This window comes from Camelina sativa, chromosome 3, assembly GCF_000633955.1.
Source record: "Camelina sativa cultivar DH55 chromosome 3, Cs, whole genome shotgun sequence".
Lineage (NCBI taxonomy): Eukaryota > Viridiplantae > Streptophyta > Magnoliopsida > Brassicales > Brassicaceae > Camelina > Camelina sativa.
Window position 1 is genome coordinate 8,181,684 of NC_025687.1, and position 9,479 is coordinate 8,191,162.

The 9,479-nt window shown below is 36.3% G+C and overlaps 3 protein-coding genes and 1 long non-coding RNA gene across 4 annotated transcripts in view; 1 reads left to right on the top strand and 3 right to left on the bottom strand.

Annotated features, from left to right (window-relative positions):
• The window catches only part of LOC104778767, a 6,197-nt gene extending 4,284 nt beyond the window's left edge, over nt 1–1,913 (bottom strand). The window contains exons 1-8 of the mRNA XM_010503205.2: nt 1,852–1,913; nt 1,634–1,752; nt 1,398–1,541; nt 1,164–1,294; nt 931–1,071; nt 666–832; nt 388–488; nt 5–172 (exon numbers count right to left, since the gene is read on the bottom strand). Of these exons, the coding sequence (XP_010501507.1) occupies nt 5–172; nt 388–488; nt 666–832; nt 931–1,071; nt 1,164–1,294; nt 1,398–1,541; nt 1,634–1,752; nt 1,852–1,861 (981 nt within the window). The 5' untranslated portion in view covers nt 1,862–1,913. The remainder of the gene's footprint in view (nt 1–4; nt 173–387; nt 489–665; nt 833–930; nt 1,072–1,163; nt 1,295–1,397; nt 1,542–1,633; nt 1,753–1,851) is intronic.
• LOC104775923 lies at nt 2,903–3,341 on the bottom strand. The gene is made up of 3 exons (XR_766087.1): nt 3,274–3,341; nt 3,056–3,174; nt 2,903–2,963 (listed from the first exon to the last, which is right to left on the bottom strand). It is a non-coding gene; the product is annotated as an uncharacterized LOC104775923 (long non-coding RNA).
• Nucleotides 5,553–8,945, top strand: LOC104775924 (exonuclease 1-like). Its single transcript, XM_010499886.2, has 11 exons — nt 5,553–5,729; nt 5,865–5,901; nt 6,114–6,288; nt 6,397–6,475; nt 6,920–6,964; nt 7,044–7,193; nt 7,289–7,403; nt 7,488–7,588; nt 7,683–7,780; nt 7,869–7,961; nt 8,078–8,945. The coding sequence occupies exons 1-11, from the start codon at nt 5,652–5,654 to the stop codon at nt 8,844–8,846; spliced, it is 1,740 nt and encodes a 579-aa protein (XP_010498188.1). The 5' UTR covers nt 5,553–5,651; the 3' UTR covers nt 8,847–8,945.
• Nucleotides 8,921–9,479, bottom strand: part of LOC104775925 (protein MOTHER of FT and TFL1-like) — a 9,704-nt gene continuing 9,145 nt past the window's right edge. Inside the window, exon 5 of the mRNA XM_010499887.2 lies at nt 8,921–9,166. The gene's annotated coding sequence lies outside the window, so the exon portion shown is untranslated. The remainder of the gene's footprint in view (nt 9,167–9,479) is intronic.

Below are 9,479 nucleotides of genomic sequence, written 5' to 3' on the forward strand. Positions count from 1 at the left end.
ATGCAAAGCTGTATCTTAGAAGTACCTCGAACCATTGTTTATTTGTAGTAGTTTGACCGGCTTGACTCGATGATTGGTGATGTCGTATCTGGTGTCTAGTGAGCCTTGGTCTCTCACGTAGATCAAGAGACACAATGGCTCCATTTCTGAGCCCGCATTGAACAATGTTCCCCTGGGCGAAAGAAGTAGAAATATCCTAAGAACATATATATGTTTTCTGATTAAAAACGAAGACACGGCCTAACAAGTCAGAAGAGAGGTTCAGACAGAAAACTTGGCTCGAGAGACCAGTGAACGAACTTATAGCAACAAGAAATTAAGAAACAGTACTGATCCCACTAGAAATCGATGCATCTCAAAAGCATAGAGGAATTTAGAGGACGATACCGATTGATGAAACTGTAAGGCTAAAACATCGCTTTCGCTTCGGAGGAAGTATGAACCAGCTCCTGTTTCCAAATCAACCAAAGCAGCGCCTAAGTCGGTACCTATAATACTTAAAAAGAAATCCTTAAGGCACTGGTAAAATTATATCTGCATCTCCTTCTACTGTTAGTTTGCTCTCTATAGTAAAAAGTGTATCCGTAATGAAACAAAAACAAATCATGGTGGTGGTGACAAACATATATAACACCAACAAAGTCAGAAAGAAAGATTTGAAGTACCAAGAGCTGCATGACTCCCACTTATATTGCAATCAGCTGTCCAAATGGTACACTCAAAGGGAACATCATCACTCCTTTGGATGCTTTGCGTAGTGATTGTGTTACGCCCCTCAGCAAGATTTAAGAAAAAAACTGACCTACGCCCAGTTCTTCTCAATGTAGTTATTCTGTTTTCTCTCCTGTCAAGGTTTTTTTTTTTTTTTTTACAAATGGGAGAGAAACCAAAAGAAAAATAGAGATAAAAGACACATTTTTGGAAGGATACAGTGCCCGGTTCACGGGGTGGAAGTTGTCAGATCTTCCAATCAGCTGAATAGAAGATATACTAGAAACCTCCGGACGAAAAGAGTGTGGAAGTCTCCGTACTCCGTAAAAAGTGCGTGCGACTCCAAGTACGCTAAGTACGCTGCAGCAAGAAACAAACTTCCAAAGCGTACATAACTAAAAAGTTCTTCAATTTATACAAACATGGATATATATAAATTCATACAAACCGACCTCAAGGTGCCTCCTGTACTGCCTGCTACTAAGATGTTCTTTCTGGTCAGGCCTCTAGACGTTTGTATATCAATCTGCATGTATTTCAAAGCAGCATTCCCTGTATTTTTCGTCGAAGGGTATTTCCATACCTAAAGTATCATATCACTATTACCATTACAATAACAACAAACAAAAAAAAACAGAGAAATAGTTTTGGTTCACGGTGGTAGTAATAGAACTAGTAATTAATACCGGAGGAGTAGAGCCTTGTGTCTTATAAATCTCTTCCTCGAAGTTTGACTTTTTCTTATTGACATGAATAACTTTGCCATTCAACTCTCGGGAAGAAAGTAGCGTCAATGCTTTTAGTTTGGTTCTCTTCTGATAGTTAGATTCCTGAGATATTATTATTATAACATAATTAGCTCACTAATTCTACTACAAAGACTCGACCTTAACACAAAGGTGAAATTTCGAAAGTAACAGACCTGGACAGGCTTTGAGTCGTGACTTCGTTTCGTAATTGAAGAAAAAGAAGAAAATTTTGAACGGCCCAAAAAGGGGAAATATCTCTTCTTCTCTTCGTCGTAATAACACCCGGCAACTTCTGAAAATCAAAATTTAATGAAAAAGAAACCCAAAACATGGATCTGTCACTGAAAGCTAGCTCAACAAAAAGTATCGGAGAGGGAAGACGATTCAAGACCTGGTCTCATGTTTGAATGTTTCTCTTGTCTTTCTCTCTCAGACTCCGGTAAAGACGCTAACTTTATTTTTATTTATATTTTTATTTTTTATTTTTTTCTGCAACAGACAGGCTAACTAATTTATAAATTCTTTTTAGGTTTTTGTTTTGTTCAATGTTGGGCGGGCGCTTTAGGGAATTGAACCGGATACGTATGTATTTAATTCAGTTTTGGTTTAAATTCGAACCGGTTTGATCTGCTGACTGCTTTACAATGGCAAAAAAAAAGTATACAGTAAATTAAAATCTATATTAACATTTTTTAAATATCTTTTGTGTTCTACCTTTTTACTAATAAAAAAAGTTATATATAAACTTAACTCCTAAAGTATTGCACAAGAAGACAATAACTAATACATGGCAAAATTTAAACTAAATATACCAACCAATCTTTTTTTTTTCACTAGAAAGATTATATTGATTGATAAAAGAGTTCGGAAAGATTACAAATCACAAGAGAAAAGACGAGAGTGAAATTACAGAGACACAAGGATCTACCCATAACCTACAACTAGAAGAGGAAAGGAATTTACAGATACAATGTTTAAACCAAAAACATCTTGTCTCGAAACTGATTTAGCTCTCGAAAAACCATAAGGACTTCCTGCATACCAAAAGATAATAACGGGCTTCAACACATATGGCCATAACAAGAGAATGGAACTTGGTTTTCTCCGCAGAAGATGCATCTTTCTCTATAATTGCTTTGTCAAGGGTCTCCCGGGATGTAACTGTAAGATAAACGAGACCCACTTGAACCTTTCAACGCCACAACGACCAAGTAATTAAGCTTAAACAAAGCTTAATACTAGATGAACTAATTCAAACATAACCAAAGCTCAACCTCAAACTAACAAAGAGAAATAGTTGAGGAAGAGAAACTTAGCCCAAACGAGGGAGACTACAGCCCAAACAAGGGAGGCTACTAAACCTGAGCTCTAATGATACCAGATTTTAAACAATTACAATCTGATCAGAGCAAACAGGGGACACAAAAAGGAGAGAGGAGANAACTCTCGGGAAGAAAGTAGCGTCAATGCTTTTAGTTTGGTTCTCTTCTGATAGTTAGATTCCTGAGATATTATTATTATAACATAATTAGCTCACTAATTCTACTACAAAGACTCGACCTTAACACAAAGGTGAAATTTCGAAAGTAACAGACCTGGACAGGCTTTGAGTCGTGACTTCGTTTCGTAATTGAAGAAAAAGAAGAAAATTTTGAACGGCCCAAAAAGGGGAAATATCTCTTCTTCTCTTCGTCGTAATAACACCCGGCAACTTCTGAAAATCAAAATTTAATGAAAAAGAAACCCAAAACATGGATCTGTCACTGAAAGCTAGCTCAACAAAAAGTATCGGAGAGGGAAGACGATTCAAGACCTGGTCTCATGTTTGAATGTTTCTCTTGTCTTTCTCTCTCAGACTCCGGTAAAGACGCTAACTTTATTTTTATTTATATTTTTATTTTTTATTTTTTTCTGCAACAGACAGGCTAACTAATTTATAAATTCTTTTTAGGTTTTTGTTTTGTTCAATGTTGGGCGGGCGCTTTAGGGAATTGAACCGGATACGTATGTATTTAATTCAGTTTTGGTTTAAATTCGAACCGGTTTGATCTGCTGACTGCTTTACAATGGCAAAAAAAAAGTATACAGTAAATTAAAATCTATATTAACATTTTTTAAATATCTTTTGTGTTCTACCTTTTTACTAATAAAAAAAGTTATATATAAACTTAACTCCTAAAGTATTGCACAAGAAGACAATAACTAATACATGGCAAAATTTAAACTAAATATACCAACCAATCTTTTTTTTTTCACTAGAAAGATTATATTGATTGATAAAAGAGTTCGGAAAGATTACAAATCACAAGAGAAAAGACGAGAGTGAAATTACAGAGACACAAGGATCTACCCATAACCTACAACTAGAAGAGGAAAGGAATTTACAGATACAATGTTTAAACCAAAAACATCTTGTCTCGAAACTGATTTAGCTCTCGAAAAACCATAAGGACTTCCTGCATACCAAAAGATAATAACGGGCTTCAACACATATGGCCATAACAAGAGAATGGAACTTGGTTTTCTCCGCAGAAGATGCATCTTTCTCTATAATTGCTTTGTCAAGGGTCTCCCGGGATGTAACTGTAAGATAAACGAGACCCACTTGAACCTTTCAACGCCACAACGACCAAGTAATTAAGCTTAAACAAAGCTTAATACTAGATGAACTAATTCAAACATAACCAAAGCTCAACCTCAAACTAACAAAGAGAAATAGTTGAGGAAGAGAAACTTAGCCCAAACGAGGGAGACTACAGCCCAAACAAGGGAGGCTACTAAACCTGAGCTCTAATGATACCAGATTTTAAACAATTACAATCTGATCAGAGCAAACAGGGGACACAAAAAGGAGAGAGGAGAGGCAAACGAAATACCAAGATAAAGGAGAGTCAGAGATCCAATGATGCATAGATTTGTCGATGAAGGTAGGAAGAAGAGCCGTCGCAGGAGGAAACAAGGATCTCCACTGTCGCGTATTCTCAACCAAAGTGAACCAGCGAATAGATCTGAGCCTCCACTCCGTGAATAGCGAACAGCAACGGCAACCCGAGCTCACCAACAACCCACAGATTCGAAGAATCCGGAAACAAGGACAATATCTCACTAGCTCTCGATCTCAAATCTTCAGATTCACATCGCCAAAATCTCCACGCTTCCTCAACCGTAGAATACAAAGACAAAGGCTAGAAACTAAGCATGAAATTTAAAAGAGGTGACCGACACCGGTGCTATATGAGCCACCACGCGCCGGTCAAAGGCTTAACGAAGGCTTTGTGCTAAAGGAGGCGGCCAGAGAGAAAACTAGGTCAATCTTTTATTGTTTTATTTTCTTCTTAATATACCAACCAATCTAAAAAATGGCATATTCCTTGCTAAAATATAATATTACTCTTTCTCTCTATCTTTCACAAACTATATTAGTTAGCATAATATAAATAAATTATATTAGTTATAATTATATATATCCTTAACAATAATTTATAATGTAAAATTGAAAACAAAATTTGGTGGAACGAGTCATGATAGATATTGGCGTAATTTCTACGTATGATGACTTATATATTTAAATATACAATTGAATACTAAATTACATATATAATACAGGTTAAATTTTGAACAAACTAAAAATCTAATTCATAGAATTTTATTAATATCAAATTAAAAACTATAAAAAAAACTAAATCATTATATGTAAAAATTAAAAATTATTTTGCAATATACCACGAGTTAAAATTACTAAATTATATATGATTCACAGATTAAATCTAAAAATATTAATAGTTTGAAATCATATACTAATATGATCCTTGACAAAAAAAAAATTACTAAAATGATTTGAAATTAGAAAATAATTGAGCACCTGCAGGCTGCAACGAATGAACGAAGTCAACGAACTAATATGAAAGTACTAGACATGATTAGATTGCAACTCTCAACAGTTGCTTGCTTCTTGTCGCGAAAACTGGTGTATAGTGAAATAGTTGCTGACGTGGCATTTGTCGTATTTTGATTCACTCCCGCCATTGGCATTTCGCGCCAAGGTTATCTTTTTTAACTTGTGTTTTTTTTTTTAATTACTCTCACTCGGAAGCTAGCGAGACCGGAGATTAAAAAAAAAAAAAGATAAAGAAAGAAAAATACTCAAGAACCCTAAAAAGAAAAAGAAGAGAAGATAAGGAGAAAGCGGAAATGGGCATAAAGGATCTTCTCAGGTTCATGAAGCCTTACATCCTTCCCATTCACATCCAGAAATACGCCGGGAAACGAGTAATTCCCTCCTATTTGTTTTCTTCATTTCGATTTTTAGTCTCCGTTAATCCTTCCGTCTGGGTTGGTAAAATCTCCATTAAAATTAAAAAAAAAAATCAAGTTTTTAAATAATACCTTTTTAACACATTGCAGGTGGGAATCGATGCATATTCATGGCTTCACAAAGGAGGTAAGCTTCGTGCTCTCTTCAATCTCCTTTATTTCGTGCTTGGTNATTTTTTTTTTTTTTTTTTTTTTTTTTTTTTTTTTAAATCTGTTAGTGAACCTTAAAATTGTAATGAATACACAAAACTAATGGATATTTCGAATGTGGAAACTAATTGATGCGTTTTCGAGCTGATACTTTAAATTCCATGACTTAATTTGATTCTTGTTCTACAGCATACTCATGTAGTATGGAGCTGTGTTTAGATACTGATGGGAAGAAGAAGCTGAGGTACATTGATTACTTCATGCACAGAGTCAACCTTCTTCAACACTATGAGATCATCCCTGTCGTTGTTCTCGATGGTGGTCATATGCCCTGCAAGGCTGCCACTGGTGATGAACGTCAAAGGCAAACTCTCTCTCCCTCTCTTGTTTTCTCATATCTTCTTTCTTTCTTTTTCCTTAATGAACGTTTCTCATTATAACTAATCGTTTTGGCTTTGATTTTGATTACCAGGAAGCGAAAGGCTAACTTTGACGCTGCAATGGTTAAGCTTAAGGAAGGGAATGTTGGAGCTGCGACCGAGCTTTTTCAGGTGCTTACTTCTTATTTCAATTGCTTAAGTCTATAAGTTGTATAACTGTTTGCCTTTTTGAGTTGCTAACGCTGCTAATTAGCAGCTAGCTACTCATCTTTTTCAGGTGCTTAGCTCTTTTCATTTCAATGGCTTATATCAATGAGTTGTATTATAACTGATTTCCTTTAGAGCTTCTAGCTATGAAAGCTTTGTGACTAGTTTGGGATTCACTAGGAAGCACATATTATTACTAAGTTTTTCTCTTTATCCGTTTTTTTTTTTGTGTCTGAATTTGAGTCAATCAAACATAACATGTTCATCTTGATTCTTAAGTCTAGTTAGGCATCATTGATGTGTTGGTTTGTGTGTTTAGTCAGTAATTGATCCTGTACTCTGCTTATGGAATTTAGTCGAGACTATGATATTGTGTGAGCTCATGCCCATTGTCATCACTATATGCAGAGAGCTGTCAGTGTAACATCATCCATGGCTCATCAATTGATTCAGGTATGGATTGTTTATTAACCTGAGTATATTTTCTTTATAATAAAATGGACTTTCTTTAGACCCTAACAAAACTTCACAGGTTCTGAGTTCAGAGAACGTCGAATTTATTGTAGCTCCATATGAGGCTGATGCTCAGCTAGCTTACCTATCCAGCCTCGAACTGGAACAAGGCGGGATTGCTGCTGTTATAACTGAGGACAGCGATTTACTTGCATATGGCTGCAAAGCTGTAAGATTTTCTTCTCTTGCAAAATAAACAAAGTTCATAATAAGTGTTTTAAGAGCAATGTATGATATGTTTCCCCAACATCTGTTTGGTAAAAGGTAATCTTTAAGATGGACCGGTATGGTAAAGGGGAGGAACTAATTCTTGATAATGTTTTCCAAGCCGTTGATCAAAAGCCTTCGTTCCAGAATTTTGATCAAGAGCTATTCACTGGTTAGTATTATACTATATTATGTAATCTTCCCAACATTCTTCGATACATTGTTGATGATTGTTCTTGGTCTGGTCTCTTTACAGCAATGTGCGTACTAGCGGGATGTGATTTTCTCCCCTCGGTTCCTGGTGTTGGCATTTCAAGAGCTCATGCATTCATCTCCAAGTACCAGAGTGTAGAACGCGTAAGCATTTACTTTCTCCGATGATTGCTTGATACTTTCTCCCATCACTAAAGCAAAAAGCCTAAGACATCTAAATGTGGGAACAATACTGTAGGTTTTGTCAGTTCTCAAGACGAAAAAGGGCAAACTATTTCCTGATGATTACTCCAGCTCTTTTGCGGAAGCAGTTTCAGTTTTTCAGCATGCTCGTATGTAAGTAACTCTCGTCTCCCTTAGGTGTTGCTAGTATTCATTCTTTTATGATTCACACTGTGATTCCCTTTGATTCAATGTGTTGCAGATATGACTTTGATGCTAAGAAGCTGAAGCACTTGAAACCCCTCTCTCAGAACCTCCTGAGTTTTCCAGTTGAACAACTCGAGTTCCTGGGACCGTATCCTTTTTCATTTCCTCCCTAAATATTTTAAATCTTCTCTTATAGTATCATTCATCACATATTTACAAGACTTTTTTGCAGTTTTGTTCACCTTGATACATCTAACTCATCAGAGATTTGTCACCATCTGTTGCTGCTGCAATTGCTGAAGGAAATGTTGATCCCATAACCATGGAGGCTTTTAACCGCTTTCCGGTGGCTAAGAGACAGTTGGAGCCGCCTGCTCGATCATTCAAGGAACAGGAAAAGAGAAGCTCGTTTTTGTTATGTTCTTTGTCTGAAAATGAGGAAAGAATAGAGCTCAAAAGGAATGCAGATGAAGCTATGATCGATCTAGACACTGTTCTGAAGGAGACAAAGTATTCCAAACAAGATTCAGATCTACACAAACTGCTTTCTCAGCCTAATAGGGATCATAAGGTTATCCGGCCCAGCAATCCCTCAGTCATTCCAGACAACAATCCGTTCAAGATAAGAAAAAACGATGAAATCAATCTGGAATTTGCAGAGTACGATTTGCAAGAACTTGAGAATTCTTTTGTGACGAAGAGCCAAGCAGTGGATGTGTCTTCTTCTTCACCAAAATCTAACGAACACGAATTTGCAATGGATAAAGAAGAGGTAATGATCGATTTGTCCAAGCTTGAAGACTCTGTAATCAAAGAAGACTCGGAGAAGAAAATAGAGAAGGAAAAATTCGAATCAACAGAAGAAGATATAGTGGAAATTCAAAACCATGTGAACATTACAACAAAGAGAATTCGTGGAGCAAAACCTAGAGCGGAGAGTTTCAAAGTGAAAACAAACTGTAGAAGCTCAGAGAGCAAGAAGACTACAATCAAGAAGAAACACAGTATATTAGATTTCTTCCAACGATTATAGTCGTTATTTTTGGTATGTAATATGTTCTTTGCTTCATCATAACTCTTTAATATATAATTTATTAGAAGATAAAGAGACGAACACCATATATTATAGCAAGCATCTCCATAATTCCATCATATGGAGAATAAAAGGAGGGTACACAAAAATATCTGCAAATATAGATTATAGGTATAACCGGATAGAGACATACTTTTTATGGCTATATTGCTTAATATAGGCTATAGCTATAACCGGACTAATATAAAATGTGATTTGATATATTAATCCACATTTTTGTCCGCTCTGGTTTATATATATATAGGTAAAGGCCCTTTTTGGTTTTTAAACCAGAAAGTTCCGGATTTTGGGCTCATTTGCAGCAGATGGTATTTGTTTGTTGCTTGTACTAGCGCCTGCGTGAAGCAGGCTCCTTTTGGGCGTTGAAGTAGACAGTGGCCACAGGTAGACCAAGATCGAGATGTCCGGCGAACATTCGGGTGCTGAAATTGGCTCGTGACAGCGGCTGCTGCACCATCAGACCCACCGGTGAGTTTTGCCTGAAGAGTACAAATATGTAACGGTGAATCCCCACTGGTGGTTTTGGTTCCATGTAAGGAAGTATCTCCTTTCCTGAAATTCAAAACATGAAAT

What these genes read in the sequence shown, in the direction of transcription:
- LOC104775924 (XM_010499886.2), top strand. Translation starts at nt 5,652, where the DNA reads ATGGGCATAAAGGATCTTCTCAGGTTCATGAAGCCTTACATCCTTCCC. An exon ending in TTCATGGCTTCACAAAGGAG is followed by an intron (nt 5,902 to 6,113) that starts GTAAGCTTCGTG and finishes CTTGTTCTACAG; the next exon opens with CATACTCATGTAGTATGGAG. An exon ending in GTTTTTCAGCATGCTCGTAT is followed by an intron (nt 7,781 to 7,868) that starts GTAAGTAACTCT and finishes AATGTGTTGCAG; the next exon opens with ATATGACTTTGATGCTAAGA.